Source organism: Muntiacus reevesi, chromosome 3 (assembly GCF_963930625.1).
Source record: "Muntiacus reevesi chromosome 3, mMunRee1.1, whole genome shotgun sequence".
Lineage (NCBI taxonomy): Eukaryota > Metazoa > Chordata > Mammalia > Artiodactyla > Cervidae > Muntiacus > Muntiacus reevesi.
Window position 1 is genome coordinate 184126296 of NC_089251.1, and position 20852 is coordinate 184147147.

General features: G+C 41.1%; 1 protein-coding gene across 1 annotated transcript in view; it reads left to right on the forward strand.

Moving 5' to 3' along the window:
- MAP3K5 (mitogen-activated protein kinase kinase kinase 5) overlaps positions 1–20852 on the forward strand; it is a 213220-nt gene that overhangs the window by 132031 nt on the left and 60337 nt on the right. The window contains exons 12-14 of the mRNA XM_065931283.1: positions 2265–2314; positions 4676–4771; positions 9551–9632. Of these exons, the coding sequence (XP_065787355.1) occupies positions 2265–2314; positions 4676–4771; positions 9551–9632 (228 nt within the window). The remainder of the gene's footprint in view (positions 1–2264; positions 2315–4675; positions 4772–9550; positions 9633–20852) is intronic.

Sequence of the window (20852 nt, forward strand, 5' to 3'; positions counted from 1 at the left end):
CAGCCTTGCCCTAGCTGGGGCACAGCGTCTGAGGCTAACCATTTCCAAGAAAATGGTGCCTGTGCAGATCAGGTTGAGTGTTGGTTTGGGGCTTTGGGGAATTAATTATCACTGCAGCATGGCCTCTGCTCTGCCCTTTCCCCAGACTCCCAGAGGAGCCAGGAAACGTTTACCTCACCTGTTGGCTTTATGGCTCACCAGCGCCTCTGTGTGGTGAGTCCCCGTAGCAAGGGAGGCGAGGAGAGAGGACTCCTCATCCCACATCACTCCCATCGCGGGCCCTGGGCTTTGCACCACTGAAATGGAACATTCCCTGGCAGCACTCATGGCCTTCCAGGAACCTAACATTCTGGAAATGCTGTACTTCTTTCCTACAGAACCAGCCCGGGCAATCTGGGAAATCTCTCTTTGGCTGCTCCCAGAACGGGGCTGATGGAGGATAGATGTTACCAGAGCTGCCTGGTCGGTGCTCGGCAGTGGCTGTGTTCCATCGCAGGTTGGCACCCTGCTCAGCCGGCTCCGCGCTGAGCGCCCCCCTCGTGATCCGGGCTTGGCCTCAGAAAGCAGCTCAGTTGCAGCCTCTGAGGATAAGGCTGCATTGTGTGCAAGGAGTGTGCAGGTAACAGCTGCAGCTCTTGGCTCACATATTTTTAGAAGGTCACCTGAGGCCAACAGGATTTAGAAGCCACTTTCCAAATTACCAGCTGAAGCTGCAGGCTGCTATTTTAATTTAAGTCCCTCTGTACACTGGTTAAGAAAGCGGAGTTCCAGGAGTACCTTTCTGTGGTCCCCTTCCTCTCTGGACCTCACATAGCAACATTTGCTCTGTGTTAACTCAGGTCACATCCCCGTTACCCGACTAATATGCACTGAAAGTAGTTTTTTAGTACATCAGCTCTGAGTTTGAGAGGATCTGTTTTTAAGATGCACGGTCCCAGCAGAGGACGAGGTGTTGTGGAGATAAATTGTGACTCTTCAAGTTGCTTTGGCCCAAAGGAAAGTTCTGGACCACCTCAGAGTCTCAGGCTTCCTTACTCACTTCACTAGCCCAGCCAAGACCTCAGCCTCCGGCAGTATTTTAAGTGGGTGGGTAAGAACTTGTTTCTCTGGTTCTTTTACATTTACAGAATTGGATTGCAATCAGAATTGACTACAGTACAGTACTTGATAAATTTAGACACATATATCAACTGCTTTATTTCCATAAAAATATTTATGTTGTTGCTTCTATATTGTTGACAATAATATTTTTATAGGAAATATAAAATATTCTTATATTTTATATCTTTATAGGGAATGCCGTCTATCTTGTCATTTATTTCATTTTGATACATATGAATTTAATACTGATTTTAACTCAGCTTTAGTAATAAACTCAGGAAATAAATTCCCACATTTAGTTTTCATCTTGGCCCTGCAAATCATTCATGCTTATCAAATGGTCATCAAATTTCTTATGTTCAAACTTTATTAGCATATTGAATTTTGCATAAGTTAGGTCACACTTTATAGCAACGATGGACACTGTATACATGTGTCTTTACACATACATGGGCTTCCCTGGTGGTTCAGACTGTAAAGAACCCGCCTGCAATGTGGGAGACCTGGGTTCGATCCCTGGGTTGGGAAGATCTCCTGGAGGAAGGCATGGCTACCCACTCCACTGTTCTGGCCTGGAGAATTCCATGGACAGAGGGGCCTGGCGGGCTAAGTCCATGGGGCTGCAGAGTCAGACATGGCTGAGCGACTAACCACACATACACATACCTACTTGCTGTGCTATTTTCTGAAGAAATAAAAGCACCATTTTAGTTAGAAAGTATAACTAAAGATAATTCAGAAGTAATTATCTTTAAAACCTTGCAGAGATTTTGTTCAAGTTAATGTTTTTCTTTCTCGGAAAAGAAATATCACTTAACTGTAGTAGTTAAATTATTTTGATCAGGGGTTTTTTACTCTAAAGAGTAAAGGCACAAGTTAATAGGTTAATCTGCTAAAAGTCAAGTTTTAGAATTTAATGAGACTAATTCTCCTAGATTCTCTTGGAAGCTGTTTTATTGGAGTACAGAAACTATTAAGTACAGTAAACATCACCCTTGTGCCTTGAAAATGAACTACAGTTTCCATCTAGATAGTTTGTCCTTGCAGAATTATGGGCTAGGAAAAATTACTCTGAGTATATTATTAATAATTAAATTACTATTATGTTATTTCCATTTGGATGACTCAACCTTTGTTGTTGTTGTTCTGTCCTTGTGTTCTAGAAAGGTATACATGAGTGGAATTTTAGTGCTTCTTCTGTCAGGGGTGTGAGGTAAGTCTTCTTAGTTTTGTTTACTTAGAAAACATTTTTCTAGAGCCTGAATGTCTTGAATAGGACTTATAGTCATGATTTAAAAATGCAAAGAACTTCAAGCACCCTCCAGTTGATGAAAATGCTCAGCCTTCTTCAGACTCACTATCTTCGTTACAAAAAGATTTGCAGCAAAAGCTTCATGGACTCTGTACTTGTCACCTACTTAAAATACGGTGACTGAGAGATAAGTGTGATTGTGGACCAGAGTCAAGGTAAGGAGAGAAGTGAGCTGTTGGAGGTCCCCTCCAGCTGGGGGAGCTGATGGTTTATGTTAGAGGATGATTTTTCTGGGGTTTTTTGATATACCAGGAACTACCCTCTCTTTAGATGTATTGAAAACACATGTACCATCTACTGGATTGGGTCCTCTAGCTAAGACTACCATGGTGAGATTATAGGGATTCATTTTTAAATGACTTTTCCTGAGATGTTTGTTCATCACATGTTCTTGAGGTTACAGTGGCTTCCTTCAATTTGGACGTTGCCATCTTAATGCCCATGCCTGGCATTTAGAAATGAGACTTTTTCAGAGTCAAGAGCCTCTGGTTAAGTGTTTACAGAAGTTTATGAGAAACCAACTCTTGCCCATTTCAAACCAAATTAGTTGCATTTACTTCTGTTTGTCCCATATAAATAAAAATGAGAAAAGCCAGATTCCTGCAGACCAGTTATGCAATACTTTGTTGCTTTTGGCATAATGGTAATTGGTTTTGTTGGAGCATGAACTGGTGGAGTTGTCTGAGTCACTGATAATTGGAGTTTGCCTGGCAAAACCACCTGTTACCTTGTGAATGATGTGAACAGAGACAGGCCAGACTGACTCATTATATATTTTTCCAGTCCATGCCTTCTCAGATAAAGCATTACTCTCCTAATATTTAATTTTTAAGACCAGTCATTAGCAAGACACTGTTTATTGCTGCCTTTTTTAAGCCATCCATCTAGGAAAGTATGGTAAATATAAATTTCTCTTTGTCATAATTATTTTCCAATGAGTTAATTTTCTCTAACGAGATATGGCATCACTCCACAACCTTTGTTGTGACTGACGGTATCAACTTGGAATGATTATTTGTGGCTCCTGCCGACTTGTGTGTTGAGAAACTTGAGTTCCAGTGCGTGGCTTCAAAGAGATCTAACTTTTCTTGGCCTCCTCCTCTATAAATAGAAGACAAACTATAGAAAAAAATCCAGCTGTCAGCAGTTTATCTTGCATCAGCTCATTTGGCATTTATTGAACGCCAGCTATTTGTCAAATGTTGAGTCCTGTTCTGCTAAGGATACAAAAATGACTAAGGCCTGAACTCTTCCCTTGAAGCACTCACAACCCAGCAGAGCAATAGACATTTAATAACTAATGACAGTACAGTGTGAAATTAGCAGAAGTATGTTCAAAGACCAGAGAGACAAGAGGAAATCTTTCTGTTTCACGTAGAAGCAGCAAAGTAAGATGGAGTAAGGTCTAAGCTGGGCCTTAAATGATGAATAGAATTGCTGCAAGGAGTGAAAAATGATGTGCATTCCAAATGGAAGGAACAGCAGATGCAAAGGCATAAAATAGGGATTGGAGAACAATAGCCCACAGACCAAATATGACCTGCTGCCTGTTTTTGTAAATAAAGTTTTATTGGAACTCAGCCATATCCATTCATTGTGTATTGCCTAAGGCTGCTCCAACAGCAAAACTGAGTAGTTTGGCCTGCAAACCTTGATATATTTACTCTCTGGCTCATTACAGAAAATATTTGCCAACCCTTGGCATAAAGGAGCATGGCCTGACTGTAAACTCAAAATTGTTTCAATTGCTGTAAACTAAACAACTTGCTGAGTCCAGACCAAGTGCTATTTCATTTTTCTTCACTCCTCTATACTGTCTACAGTAATGAGCTGCTCTTACTGCCTCCACACATTGCCTTCCTAGCCTTGGAAGAATTTTATTGTTCAACGGATCTTATAGAACCAGAATCATCAGGGTTCGTAAGCCAGTTGATATGTGTGTTTTTCTTCCCAGTGCACAATTTAACGCTACAACAGGCAAGACCTGGTCCCCTCACTAAGTTGTGGGACATGTAGGTTATGTGCCTGCAGCACCCTGAGCAGCCTTCTCTGTAGATACGAGTAGGAAGACAATTCTCAGAATATTAAATTATTTTAGCACTGTGGTACAGGGAATGTCACTTTTGAAGTGCTATTTATAACATTTTGGTATAAACAGCATTGATATCATACTTGGGACTGAATAGAAAAGCTTTCCTTTTTCATCACAATTCATGGAAGGTATTGAGATTACTGTGAATAATTCTCTTTTGTTTGTTTCAGTATTTCTAAATTTGAAGAACGATGCTGTTTTCTGTATGTGCTTCACAATTCTGATGATTTCCAAATCTATTTCTGTACAGAACTTCACTGTAAAAAGTACGTATTAGTCATTGTTGATGCGTGAAAAGGACTGTTCTTACCTGATCATTATTTTTAATTAGTGAATGAGCATGTAGCTCCTGTAGAGAATTCATGGCCATGTGCTTATATAAATATTTCATTTGGGTTGGTATTTTATAATTATGTGACTTGTTTAACTGAGAAATTTGGGACCTCTCTTTAATAAATCAACCTTTTTCTTAGTCATAACTTACTTTTCCACAGACAAAACTTGAACCAAATTTACCAGTTAATTGCCAAGTCTTAGGTCTCATTTTTAAAGAGCTCATGTATTCTATGATTACCAAAATTTTCATTCTTGAATGAAATTCTCACCATTATCTACAACAGTGACTCCTAACTCTGGTTCATATTAGAGTCAACGGGTGGGCACTAGAAAGTGCTTGAGCTGTACCCTGGACTAATTATATTGGATTTTTAGGTGGAGGACCAAATTGAGTTAAAAACCAGTGATCTGATTTACACCAATAAAAGATAATCCATAAATCCATGAACTGCTTTGTATGTTTGTGTTAACCTCCTTGGGTATATGTCTCTTGGGCTAATAATTAAGTTCTTCCCGGTTCCTAATTGTGGGGACCTGTAGAAATGAGTGGGTCTTCCAAGGTGGCTCAGCAGTGCAGGATCTACCTGGCAGACAGGAGATGTGGGTTTGATACCTGGGTCAGGAGGATGCCCTGGAGAAGGAAATGGCAACCCACTCCAGTATCCTTGCCGGGGAAATCCCATGGACAGAGGAGCCTGACTGGCTACAGTCCATGGCGGCGCAAAGAGCTGAATGTGACTCAGCAACTAAACAACAAATAGAAGTGAGTTACAGTGGGGACACCAAAGTGCAGGAAAAGCCAGCTTGGACTGAAAATTTTGTTGGGAGTTGTTCTTATTCAAATAATCACTGTTTGACCCCATTATAAATGATTGATATACTAGCTACAATATACGCTCAAATCTTTTTATCTTGGTACCAAAAATATGTATGCTTAGTTTATGATTCTTAGCTAAAGTTTTATCTTTACTATTGTAAAACGTATAGTAAAAAAGACTTGGAAATAAGAAAAAAATTACTAGCACATGTATGGCTGACTTTTCTACTTACTTGAATTCTCAAGGCTATTCATTTATTTCAATGATAATTATAACTAAGATTTATGGAGTACTATATAAATCTTATGGGCTTCCCTTGTAGCTCAGTCAGTAAAGAATCTGCCTGCAGTGCAGGAGACCCGGGTTTGATCCGTGGGTCAGGAAGATCCCCTGGAGAAGGAAATGGCAACCCACTCCAGTATCCTTGCTTGGAAAATCTCATGGACAGAGGAGTCTGGTGGGCTGCAGTCCATGGGGTTGCAAAGAGTCGGGCACGACTGAGCGACTAACACTTATATAAACCTTATAGGCCTATATCTATTTTAATCTTCAAATAAACTTTATTAGGTAGGTAATATTAATAGTTTTGTTGAAAAGAGTTAAAGAAAAAAGTAGAGTCTTGGAGAGTTTATGCTTTTGAACTGTGGTGTTAGAGAAGACTCTTGAGAGTCTCTTAGACTGCAAGGAGATCAAACCAGTCAACCCTCAAGGAAACCAGTCCTGAATATTCATTGGAAGGACTGACGCTGAAGATGAAGCTCCAATAATTTGGCTACCTGACTCATTAGAAAAGACCCTGATACTGGGAAAGATTGAAGGCAGGAGGCTAAGGGGACAACAGAGAATGAGATGGTTGGATGGCATCACCGACCTGATGGACATGAGTTTGAGCAAGCTCCAGGAGTTGGTGATGGACAGGGAAGCCTGGCATGCTGCAGTACATGGGATTACAAAGAGTCAAATATGACTGAGCAACTGACCTGAACTGGAGAGTTTAACTAGCCTATAATCATGTGTAGCCAAAAAGCATAAAATTTGGGATTTGAACAAGGCACATGCAACTGCAGAATCCAAGCGTCTAAAAATTACCTGTGCTCCCATCCTACCAGAAGTGTTGTTTTCTACTTAGAATTGTTCATGTTAGAAAATTTTGCGTGAGTAGCTGATGGAAATCTTCACCCCAGATCTTTAGAATTTGTTTAGGTCTTTCACGTTCTTCTTCCTTTTGGTTAAATTTACTTGTGTCTTTAACTCATCAAGATATGTCATCTTCATCAGAGCATACTGTCATTCTGATCAGGTTTGGGATCTTTTTTTCCCATGTCATTAACCTCCAAGAAATGTATGTATTTCTTGGAGGAAGTCATACAGAAAGGAAGAGTGAAGAACTTAGCGTCACAAGCAAACTCCAGAGAGAGGCTCCCAACTCCAAAATGGACATTGTCGGGGACCCCCCTGGTGGTCCAGTGGTTAAGACTCTGCACTTCCACCATAGGGGGCGTGAGTTCGACCCCTGGTCAGGGAACTAAGATCCCACATGCTGCACAGCCAAAATGTAAAATTAATTAATTAAATAAGGTCCCTGGGTGTTGTTCTCTTGGGCACTGAGTCCTTTGTCCTTCAGCGCATGTATTAAAAAACAAAACAAAATGGGCATTACCTGTTTTGCTCATTGTCATGTTTCCAAAGGCCAGAACAGTGTTTTATTCCATTAGACACTCGATGAGTATTTGTTGGATGGATGGATTAAAAAAAAAAAGCACTGTATAAGAAAGAAATTGTTTTCCTTCCTATGTAGGGAAAACCCCAATTCTTCCCTACTGTGTTTCTTTTCTGTGTCTCTCCTTTATTCCTCACAAAACACCTCATTTCTGATATTTCTTGTCCCCAAATGTGTGGAGATTTTCCCCCACAACAATTCTGTGTGACACCTGCCACTGAACTCTGTCTACCTGGAGGCAGAGAGATCCCACAGGCTAAGGGCTCAGTCCCGTAAGACTGTTTCTTCCCTCGACTTCAGGTGCCAGTTGCAAGCCTAGGTTATCACCTGTGTTTTAGACAGACCAGTTGTAGCTCAGAGGTCCTGGTGACACCCTTCTTGGGTTTGATTAATTTGCTAGAGAGGCTCCCAGAACTCAGGAAAACACTTAATGTTTACCAGATCATTAAAGGACATAATACAGATGAACAGCCAGCTGAAGTGAAGGTTTGGGAGGGTCCTGAGTGCAGGAGCTTCTGTTCCTGTGGAGTTGGGGTGAGTCACCCTCCCTGTGTGAATGTTTGCACCAACCTGGAAGCTCTCTGAATCCCTTACTATTGGTATTTTGTAGATGCTTCCTCACGGGTGCATGTGGTCAGTTGCTCAGTTGTGTCCAACTCTTTGCAACCCATGGACTGTAGCCTGCCAGGCTCCTCTGTCCATGGGATTTTCCAGACAAGAGTACTGGAGTGGGTTGCCATTTCCTCCAGGGGATCTTCCCCACCTAGGGTCAAACCCGTGTCTCCTGCATTGACAAGGAGATTCTTTACCACTGAACCGCCTGGGAAGCCCCATTCCTCAAGTAGGCATGAACAGGTACTAACTCTACTTCCAGCCTCTCTCCCATCTCTGAAGGGTGGGAGGTAAGATTGAAAATTCCAGGCTTTTAATCATGTTTTGGTATTTATGGAGATCAGTTCCCAATCAGGAGTCATCCAGAAGCCTGCCTAGAATCGCCTCATTGGAACACAAGACGCTCCTGGTTCTCTATCAGTTAGGAACTTACGAAGGTTTTAGGAGCCCTGTATCAGGGACGAGGTCTCAGACAAACATTAGAATACAAAATGCTCCTCGTATTCTTATCACTCAGAAAATAACAAGGATTTTAGGATCTCTGTGCCCAGGACCTGGGGCAGAGGCCAGTACATTTGTTTTCTATGCTTTCATAGGTATAGAAATAACAGAAAAGTTCTGAGTTGTGGTAGGAAGCTTTTCTTGCCACACAGTAGCCTGTTCTTTCCTTGGGCTGACAGCATGACCTCCCCATGAGATCATCAGCCCCTGTTCAGAGTGCCTCCCTTACTCCATGTCTGGACGAGAAACCATTAGCATCCCCTCTGGAGGGGCAGACTTAGCTAGTGCGCAGAGGGAAAATCCATTTCTTGCCATAATTTTTTTTTTTTAAGCTCTGCAATGATCTCCAGAAAACAAAACAAGAAGTTACTGAAGAAAATGTTTATCACCAAAAGAGAGGTGGCTTCTTTCACAAACGTAAAAGTTAGCCATTCCTGGTTCACATCAGTATTTTGCAGACTGTGTATAGAGGACGCCACATGGATACTGAGGTGCTCAGGCAGAAGTTTCAGGAACTGAGATCAAATGTAGTGGCCAACACTGTGTCAAAGAGTCAGCTCAGGAGTTAGAGACACTACTTCAGAAGGTGGACGTTTCTGTTATGTCCCATTTAAAATAATAATAGCAGCAAAATAATAGTTAATATTTAATGAGGAGTGCCCTGCCTTGAGCACTTTACAAGTCATCTTCATGCATTCCCCACTTAAAGAATGAGTCTCATTCTTGAGTTTGTCCCAAATCATGTAAATACTCCCAATCTTGGTCTTATACACAAGTCCACATTTACATTTCTCTGTCCTTGTCTAGCCTTACCATTCTGATTGTGTAACATATCATGTTACTATTATCTGAAGTGTTAGACATTCTCTGAAATTTCTGTCAAATTATACCAACCTGTGTTTTCTTTTTGGAAAACCTTATTTTTCGTACTGAAGCTCATACTTTATTGCCTGACTCCTCTAGGTCCCAGTTTTTGCTCTAAAGTCACTTTAAAATGTGCTTGCATATATTTAATATGTTAGCTAATATGAGTGACTACATACCTATTTTCTTTGTAGGTTTTTTGAAATGGTGAACACCATTACTGAAGAGAAGGGGAAAAACACAGAGGAAGGAGATTGTGAAGGTGACTCCCTGGAGGTAATTTTTACAAAATTTCTCTTGTGGCTAACTTTTTTTAAAGTGAACTATTTAAAGTTTTACTGAAGGAAAGGTGTCTATGTGTGTGTGTGAGAGAGAGAGAGAGAAAGAGAGAGAAAGCAGGCATGTTACGTGATTAGTGGTGAGGAATAGAGGGTCTAGAGTCTATAAGCTGTTCCTTAATGTTAAAAACAGCTTTAAGAATCCCTTTGGTTCAGTTCAGTTCAGTTCAGTCGCTCAGTCGTGTCTGACTCTTTGCAACTCCATGAATCGCAGCACGCCAGGCCTCTATGTCCATCACCAACTCCCGGAGTCCACCCAAACCCATGTCCATCGAGTCCATGAGATGCCATCCAGCCATCTCATCCTCTTGTCATCCCCTTCTCCTCCTGCCCCCAATCCCTCCCAACATCAGGGTCTTTTCTAGTGAGTCAGCTCTTCGCATGAGGTGGCCAAAGTATTGGAGTTTCAGCTTCAACATCAGTCCTTCCACTGAACACCCAGGACTGATCTCCTTTAGGATGGACTGGTTGGATCTCCTTGCAGTCCAAGGGACTCTCAAGAGTCTTCTCCAACACCACAGTTCAAAGGCATCAATTCTTTGGCCCTCAGCTTTCTTCACCTTCCAACTCTCACATCCATACATGACCACTGGAAAAACCATAGCCTTGACCAGACGGACCTTTGTTGGCAAAATAATGTCTCTGCTTTTAAATATGATATCTAGGTTGGTCATAACTTTCCTTCCAAGGAGTAAGCGTCTTTTAATTTCATGGCTGCAATCACCATCTGCAGTGATTTTCGAGCCCCCAAAAATAAAGTCTGACACTGTTTTGCACTGTCTCCCCATCTATTTCCCTTGAAGTGATGGGACCATATGCCATGATCTTAGTTTTCTGAATGTTGACCTTTAAGCCAACTTTTTCACTCTCCTCCTTCACTTTCATCAAGAGGCATTTTAGTTCCTCTTCACTTTCTGCCATAAGGGTGGTGTCGTCTGCATTTCTGAGGCTATTGATAATTCTCCCAGGAATCTTGATTCCAGCTTGTGCTTCTTCCAGCCCAGCGTTTCTCATGATGTACTCTGTATATAAGTTAAATAAGCAGGGTGACAATATACAGCCTTGACGTACTCCTTTTCCTATTTGGAACCAGTCTGTTGTTCCATGTCCAGTTCTAACTGTTACTTCCTAATCTGCATACAGGTTTCTCAAGAGGTGGGTCAGGTGGTCTGGTATTCCCATCTCTTTCAGAATTTTCCACAGTTTATTGTGATCCACACACACACATACAAGGGCTGAAAAGCAAACATGAGAGAACTCTTAGGACTATCATGTTTTTGTCTTACTTACAGAGAGTAACTGTGCTTTTATCTCTGAGGGTGTTGATAACCCTCCATGCAAGAGTCCCAGAGCCCTTGCACATTTTTCTTCTCCTCTGAGATACCCTGCAATTCAGACCAGCAAAATTCCATGAAAATTCTGAATGATAGAGCCATTTGCAGCCCTCATTCATATGCTTATGTGGAGAACCTGAAACAATGGAAGATAAATAGAATAAAGAGAGCAGGTGATAGCACTCACCCCGATGCTGTTCCTCTCCATCCCCTGTTCCTGGTGCCTCCTGGATATAGTACCCTGCAGACCCCTGTTTTTCAACTGTGTCCATCTTCTCCATCCTGTCTGTCTACTGTATGTAGAAGAGTGTTCTACTGCAGTGAGGACCAGTCCTGGGGAGGTTCACGAGTGCTGACTCTCACACTGGGGCATCTTCAGTGTCTGAAAGGTGACACTTCTCCAGGCGTGGCATGGGCCTCTGTTTTCTCCAAGCCCTTCCCATTTTATGACTTGGGAGAGAATTCTAAATTCAAACAATATTGAAATTTACATTGCTAATGTTAAAGTGAAATTGAACTACAGCACCAGTCTGACTGGTATACTTATGTTTTAGATCACCTTAATAATGTCATCTTGTATACTAGAAGTGCACGTTTTATGTATGCTTTTATGTAAGCATAGTGGTAGGGTAACAATCGAAGGAAATTTAAACATAATAACCAACTGCTAATTATGTCTAGAATGAAATTCTGTAATTCTTTAGCAGTTATATGCATGTGTGTGTATGCTAAACTGTTTCAGTCATGTCTGACCCTTTGCGACCTCATATGGAATGTAGCCCACCTGGCTCCTCCGTCCACGGGATTCTCCAGATAAGAATACTGGAGTGGGTTGCCATATCCTCCTCCAGGGAATCTTCCCAACCCAGAGATCGAACCCGCATCCTTGTCTCCCATTGGCAGGCAGATTCTTTACCTCTAGCACCACCTAGGAAACCCCGGCAGTAGTATAGCTTTATTATTCCTGAATAAGCCTAAGTCTTTTTCATTTAAGCTATAAAAAGGTGATAGAGCTACTTTGGAACAAAATAATCTTGCCCATGTACTAGCTTGCTGTCTACAGAAGTAATAGACAGTATTTTGTTATGCTTAATATTTTGCAATATTATATTTTCTTATTTAAGTGATTATGTTAGAAACTAGATATCTTGACTTCCACATCAGTGCTCTTTTGACTGTACTTCATTATCTCTATTTTTATTTGGGTTAAATTTAGCATTACTTGATACATAGCAACTGTCAGGGTAAAAGTTAACAATGAAAATGAAACAGTTCCATTAATAATAAATTATGCAGTGGATAGATTGGAAAACCCCTGAAGTTATTTTACAATATCATCAATTGCTGAGTTTAAAAAAAAAAACAGCGATATCTATTCTTTATTATCCTTGTTTGAAAAACAATCCATCTTATGATAAACGTTCATAGCATAGCCAGACTATGATAGCCAGGTTGGGCAAGCTTGATCTTCATAAACTGATTGAATCGTCACTTCAGAGATTCTGCTCTAGAAACCCCTTTAACTATAGGCACAGCATATCGTGGCTTGAATTCCCTTAGAATTTGTGGTGAATTACACTGGCTAATTTTTCTAAGACTAGGTCTCCTATACTGTTAGAGGGATAGGTAGATTGCTTTTCAGATAGCTCTCAAGAAGACCCAGGGTCAGGATCTCTCGATCTGTATGCAGTGGTAATCAATGAGGTGGATCTGTGAGATAGCCTTCCTGATCAGACAGTTCTCTTGCAAGTGCTGAGAACACTTACCAACCAGATAAGAAGGGAAACATTCAGTTTTTCTTTCTAGGAATGTCCAGACGTTTTAGTAGGTCTGCTCACCTCACAAAAAACAACTTATACCGTAGAACTCTCTGATTTATCAAAGTCTCCTAACCCACTCTTCTCAAGAAAGTGTGTGCATGCTCAGTTGCTCAATAATGTCCAACCCTTTGCAACCCCATAGACTGTAGCCCGCCAGGCTCCTCTGTCCATGGATTTTCCCAACAAGAATACTGGAGTGGGTTGCCATTTCCTCCTCCAGGCGATCTTCCCGATTCAGGGATCGAACCCAAGTCTCCTACATTGGCAGATGGATGGATTCTTTACCACTGAGCCACCTGGGAGGCCTTCTCAAGAAAGTGCAGGGACACTATTCTTTTAATGTTAGAAAAACACTCTTATACTTCTTACACGTCATTTGTGTTCTATCAGAATAATTTAAAATCTCTGACTTAGAATGGCTTCTGCAGTAATCCCAGTGGATTGTATAGTCTATACAGTGAATTCAAGCATACTTGTTTTAAGTATTTTGGCTTAGTTTGCTATTATTGCTACACCTAGTGACGTTGCTATGTTGTAGTCCTGGGTGTTCTGGTAGCATGATGTGAATGAAAGGATACAGTGATGTTCTGGGCTGTGAAGATGATGATGTCCATCTTGGCTCTCCCAATCCCTTCATGGCCCTCCCAGTCCCTTCATGGCCAGAACAGCTATACAACATTTGTTAAATAACTTTAAATTACATTTTTATGCAACGTATAATAACTCATTATACCCTTGATCACATTTCTTAGATATTTTCAGTGTTCATGACTAACACTGTGTGTGCATCTGCCAAGTAACTTAAGTCGTGTCCAACTCTTTGTGACCCCATGGACTGTAGCCCGCCAGGCTCTTCTGTCCATGGGTTTCTCCAGGCAAGAATACTGGAGTGGGTTGCTATGCCCTCATCCAGGGGATCTTTCGGACCCAGGATTATATCTCCTGCATTGGCAGGTGGGTTCTTTACCACTAGTGCCTTAACATCAAATTTTTAGTATTCTAAATATTTGATTAAAATTTGTTCCTTAATTTCATTACTGCAAACTGAACTCAAACTTCAGGCTGTGAATGACATGCTGAAAATAATTCCTCCTCTTCCTATTCTTTACAGTATAAGCGAGAAGGATTACTTTGGTGTTTAAAATTTTATATGCAGAATAATTATTTTCTGATCTTCACCTCCATTTGAGATAGAATTCAAATTGGCCCAAGAGAAAATTAAAATGTTAGAAAGATAAGATGTGCTTTTTAAATGTTTTTTAACTTTTCATGGGGTAGTGTCAGCATTTGGCAGACATTAGCTATTAATGTGGTTCCATAAACCACAAATTTGAACTAACCCTTAGCCTTCCTGGTGTTTGAAAAACGTACCTGAAGTCCAAGTTAAGATTTGCTTTTCTTTCTGATTTTGAATGCTGTTTCTTTGAGCGATGCAATTGTGGGAGGGATTCAGCCTTGTTTGGGTCGTGGTCAGATGCTTCTTCCAATTGATCATACCTGACTCCAGTGAGATCGCTGTGCTGGGGTTAGGGGCCTTGGGTTTTGGCTCTGACTTTGCCAATAACCAGTTTTATAACTTTGGACATAATTCTTACTCCTGCTGGATTAGGATGATATCATTCCTTAAATGAGAGTTGAACAGGAAGGTCTTACATGTCCTTTCCTAGCTCCTAGCTTCTTCAAAAAAAATTTGAAAATTAGTACAAACTGTACAAGGTTTCTTAAATATAGCTCAATATCACTTTCAGAGGACTTCTCTGTTTTTAAACAGAGAGAGAAACAACTTCTTTTGATTCAAGGCCATGCTTTTTATTCAGGGCTATCTTTTGAAATGGCAGAGTTATGAACCCATAGCTTAAAGAATTTATTATATTAATAAATTTACACTGAACTCATTGAACAATTGATTATAGTCAACTGTAAGGGTTTGAACACTTGTCATCTGTGGTCCCTGCTTTTGTTCTCCCCGCCTTTCATGTCTATACTTAGAACAAGGGCATCTACACAGTTACCCAAGCCAGATACCTCAGAGAATCTCTGCTCCAGTCTATGGCCAGTGTTTCTTCAGCCCCTTCCTTCCATTCAATCACTCCTCTATCTCAGGTCCTCATCATCTCTCATATGGCCTGTTGTCTCTCCTGCCATCAATAACACTGGCCCTGCCGTCACTGGAGAGATCTCTCAGGCAGATTTAATCCTGTGACTTCCCTAATTAAAAAGCTTTTTTATTAAGTTTTTTTTTTAAATAAGAGTATAGTTGATTTACAATGTTATGTTAGTTTCTGCCATCCAGCAAAGTCAGTTATACATGGACATGTATCCACTCTTTTTTAGATTCTGTTCCCATATGGGTCGTTACAGAGGAATGAATAGAGTTCTCTGTGCTATTCAGTAGGTTCTTATTCGTTGTTTATTCTGCATATAGTGGTGTATATATGTCAGTTCCGCGCAAGTTTTCTACATCTGTGACTCAACTTCTGTTTTGTAAATAGGCTCATTTGCACCACGTCTTTAGATTTCACATAAGCCTATGATATTTGTCTTTCTCTGTCTGACTTAATTCACTCAGTATGACCATCTCTAGGTCCATCATGCCACTGCATAGGGCATTTTAAAAAACAAAAATAAAAATCTTTGATGCTCTTCTTTCTAGAAGAAGATTTCTGCACCATACAATGTTCTCATCTCTCTGGCTGTAACCTACCCTTCCTTTCCAGCCTGTGGTCCTGCAGTGCCAGACTCCTCTCCATTATTCCATCAGCCACGCTGGTCCAGCCTCTGGACTTGGCATGCGGATGCGGATGCCCAGCTCCACATCTTGTTTTGCTTTGTCGTACTTGGTGACTCTACTCTTAAGTTTTTGAGATCCAACTCAAGCTTTTTGCTTTAAACCATTTTCACCACAACTTTTCACTTTTCTCTGCCCTTACAGCATTTTTGCCCCGTCCTCTGCCCTGACTTTTCTCCTTTCCCTGTAATTCAGTAGCCTGCCCTGGACTCTTTACATCCCGAGGCGGGACTGTGGCTCTCTTTCCCTTTTGACCCCATCGTCTTGCAGGGATCAGGCCTCCAAGCAGTTCATTCAGAAGGCTTAGAAGGGTTTGAAGCTGAGGAGTGACAAAACCAGAGTTGTTTAAACAATATCTCAAACTGGGAGGAAAGGGATATAGATTGGAGGAGGGCAGAGTAAATGCTGGGAAATGAGCTTGATGACTGTTTAATCAATGTGAAGTCAATGAAAGAATGAATATCATAATCAAGCTGAATACCACAATCAAGCCACTCTCCGCCCATTTGCTTCATCTCTCCCTCTCTTTAAGTTTTTTGGAAGAAACCGTAAATTACTGAGTTCCTTTGGTGTTCAGTACAGAGTATGCTGCCTTCCTCCTCATGCCTCTTCCAAACACACATATATTCCCCCTCCCTTTTCCCGTCCTGCCCCTTTTTCTTTTATGCATTTATACCTCACTGTTTTCTCAAAATGGGCAAACAATTGACACAAGCCTGAAGTAATCATAGCAGCTGGCCCTGTGAACTTGTTTCTATGTAGTTTCCAGGCTGCATAGAGAGGAAGTTGCCCCCTGTGTGATGAATTAGGAACAAGTAAGATAAATGAAATGTTTTCCTTTCACTCAAACATCTGCTGGATGATGCAGCCTTACCATTTCTTTTTTCGATGATTTGCCTCACAAACATTAACAGTGAATTATGGTTTAGAATTCATTTAAATCAATTCAGAGTCAACCAGTAGCACACTGGTTTGTTTTTCTTTGGCCTCATGTTTCTATTTTTGTACAGATCTGACTCAGCGGTAAAGAACCTGCCTGCCAATGCAGGAAAGGCGGGTTCAACCCCTGGGTTGGGAAGATGCCCTGGAAAAGGAAATGGCTACCCACTCCAGTATTCTTGCCTGGGAAATCCCATGGACAGAGGAGGCTGGCAGGCTACAGTCCATGGGGTTACAAAAGAGTTGGATAGGACTTTGTGACTAAACCACAACCACCAGATCTGAAGCTGATCCCCCACAGAATAGCTGTCACTATGGTGTTGTATGATAAGACTATGTTTGTTACTCATTCATTTGTTCCATTGCAAGAAAAAGAAACTTTTTTCCTCTATCAACTCATGTTCAGTAATTGGAGGCCTGCAAATTAACTGACAAAAGAAAGATTAACAGGAGAAAAGACCAGAGGTTTAGAGAACCTGAAAAGAAGTGATTCCTGCATAGCCAGATTTAAAAGTTTATTTATCTTAATAGGAAAAGTCTTTGGGACTTCCCTGGCAGTGCAGTGGGTGAGACTTCACCTTCTAATGCAAAGGATGTGGGTTCAATTCCTGGTCAGGGAACTAAGATCCCACGTGCCTCATGGCTAAAAATCCAAAACACAAAACAGAAGTAATATTGTAACATGTTCAATAAAAACTTTAAAAAATGGTCCACATCAAGGGAAAAAAAAAAAGCACAGTAAAAAATTTTTTTAAAGAAAAGTTTTTAGAAGGACTTCAAGGGGAAGCAACATGGTGGGAAACTAATGAGAAACAAATGGAAAGTATGTAAAGTTTTGAAAAAGGTTTTGCTTAGTAACTTCTCATCCAGGTGTAAAAGGTCCCAGACCTCCTGGAGAGGAGATGGTGGCATCTATATTTTCAAGACGCTTTGTTTCAGCCAGCAAAATATGTTTAGATTAGGTTTTTTCTGCAGCTCTTTCTTGAGTTGTTTTCATCTTAAAATAATCTTTATACCACATTAGGGGGTCCCAGTGGATCCCATCAGTTCATTCACCAAATATGTACTGGATACCTGCTGTGAGGAAGACACTCTTCTAGGTCCTGGGGATCTAGCAGAGAGCAAAATAGAGGAAATCCCTGCCTTCACTGAGCTTATACTCTAGTGGGAGACTGACAGGAAGTAAGTAAAATGCATGCTATGTTTGAGTAATGATCAACATAAAGGAGAAAAATTAAGCGGAGAAGGATTTAGGAAGTTATAGTGAAACAGGTATGTGATTTTTTACACAAGTAAGCCTTGAGGAGTGAAGATGGGAGTAGAGATCTGAGAAAAGAGAGAGCTATAAAATTAGATATTTGCACCTACTGCATTTTTAGTCTTCTCTTAATGCTATTATTAGTTATTAATGCTTTTAGCATTTACATCTTACTAAGGCATTACAACTGGAAAAGTAGCAAAGCTATGACTTGAGTCCTTGAAGAGACTACTCAGCTGAGGTCATTAATACCAGGGACCATGGCTTTTTAGAAGATGGCAGTTTTACTGTGAGTCCCTTGACAGTGCAAGGACTAAGTGAGTCACCACTTTGGTGTTTGGCCTTGTCAAGATTGTCTTCCTACGCGCGCCAGTTGAGACAGTTCTGGGCAGGCAACAAGAGAGGCTGATTCTCAAAGCATTCCCTTCGTTGCTTCAAAATGCAGTTGTCTCCCTTAGCAACACCTGGTTTGTTAACCCATTGCCATAGAAATAGAATGCAAACTATATAAGCAGTGTAACTTTATTCTTATTTTTAAAAACACTTGATTCCCCCAGCCCCTGCCTTTTTTTCTCCATTTTCGTTATTTAACAGACCCTTGGCTTTGGTCAAGACTTCTTTCTACTTCTTCTGGTCATCACAGAGATAATTCTGTGTCCTTAAAGGTCTGGGAAGTTTTCTCAAGCCTGCATTTTAAAATTATATCTCTATATTGTAAGAAAAAGAAGGGATTAAAAAGGAAAAGAAGAAGAAAGGGACTTCTGTGGTGATCCAGTTGGTAGGGCTCCATGCTAACAGCGCAGGAAGCCCTAGTTCAATCCCTGTTTGGAGAACTAGATCTGGCATGCTGCAAATAAGGGTTCACATACACAACTCAGAAGCTCGCACGCTGCTGCAAAGATCCCATGAGTCACAACTACGAACCTAGCACAGCCAAAATTAATTAATTAATTAAAGAAGAAAAAAGTAACCAAGCAGCAATCATGCATTGGAATGGTTTTCAGTTTTTTTGAAAGCCCTTTTGAGTGTCATTATGACCACTTCGTCTAACAGGAGGCAATTTCTATAGTTAATATTCTTTTAAAAAAAGAACAGTCTTTTGATGCTTTGCATTCCTGAGGGACAGCAAACTTTGAGCAGTTTCACCGAGGCTTGTATATTCTTCACTATGCTAAGTAAGTATTCCTGTGGCCAAACTCCTTTCAGTGAAAAATAAACGGATACTGATGGCAAATGTTTTGTTTTGGCACCTGGTTGTTATCAAGGGAATTCTCTGATGGCTCAGTGGTTAGGGCTCCACAGTGGAAAAACAAACTAAGAAAAGGTTCCCATTAAATTTTCTACAGCCCAATTGATTAAGCAAATATTCACTGAACCTCTACTACAATCCAGATATGGCTAAGACTAGGGACAGACCAATTCATGATGAAGTTCTGGTTCTCAAAGATCTCAGAGGAGAGACTGGAATGCAGATGGGCTCAGAGAAGAGTGAAAAATGCCTGTGCGAATGAGGGCAAAAGGCCTTGGAAACCTATCAGACCAGAATCTAACCCAGCTTTGAGGATTAGGTGGACAGTTCAAGAAAGTGTCCTTACTTTGAAGGATGAGGCAGAACTCCTTAGGTAGAAAACACCTATGTGTCAAGGCACAAAGATCTGGGGAACTTCACTGGGAGTTTTTGGAGGATGTTGATGAGATAGCAGACTGGACACAATGGCAGCAAAGAGATTCTGAAGGGTATTGACTCCAGGCTAAGGAGTTTGGATTTGATCCTCAAAGTGCTGAGGAACACATAAAGCAGAAGCAGTGGTGTGAATGTGGAAAGTTCACTTTGAACCTTAGACTTTGGGAAGTTCACTGCTAACTTTTTGGAGGGTGAGTTGGAAAACAGAGCAACAGGGTAGGAGGTAGCAGGAAGGCCCGTTGAAAATTTGTAGAATAATAGAAGCAAGGGGGCTTCCTAGGTGGTGCTAGTGGTAAAGAACCTGCCTGCCAATGCAGGAAATGTAAGACAGGCAGGTTCAATCCCTGGGTCATGAAGATCCCCTGGAGGAGGGCATGGCAACCCACTCCAGTATTCTTGCCTGGAGAATCCCATGGACAGAGGATCCAGGTGGGCTACAGTCTGTAGTGTCACAAAGAGATGGACACGACTGAAGCGATTGAGCACACACACACACAGAAGCAAGGAGGGCCTGATCTGAGGCAAGAGCAGTGAGGATCAGCCTGGTGGCATTTGGCAGTCATTGTGACCTGGGGAGAAAGGGAAGCATGGAGTCTGAGATGGCCAACAGATGTTTGCCCTATATCTGCTTGAATATATATGGGTATTCAGTGGATACCAAGAATATGCTGGAACATCTTTACAATACTGCTATTTGGAAACAGAACTGAGATGTATCTTATAAGTTCTTATACTGTAAAAAAGATTTTCCTGCAGCATTGGTAGTATGAAGAATAGAAAATCTAGAATCTGATGTTATTGTTATTCAGTCCCTCAGTTGTGTCTCATTGTGACCTAGAGACTGCAGCACACCAGGCTTCCATGTCCTTCACCATCTCCCCGAGTTTACTCAAAGTCATGCCCATTGAGTCGATGATGCTATCTAACCATCTCATCCTCCGTCACCCCCTTCTCCTCTTGCCTTCAATCTTTCTCAGCATCAGGGTCTTTTCAATGAGTTGGCTCTCTGCATCAGGTGGCCAAAGTATTGGAGCTTCAGCATCAGTCTTTCCAATGAATATTCAGGACTGATTTCCTTTAGGATTGACTGGTTTGATCTCCTGGCTGTCCAAGGGACTCTCAAGAGTCTTCTCCAGCACCACAATGCAAAAGCATCAGTTCTTCGTTGCTCAACCTTTGTGGTCCAACTCTCACTTCCATACATGACTACTGAAAAAGCCATAGCTTTGACTATATGGATCTTTGTTGGGAAAGTGATGTCTCTGCTTTTTAATACGTTGTCTAGGTTTGTCATAGCTTTTCTTCCAAGGGGCAAGCGTCTTTTAATTTTGTGGC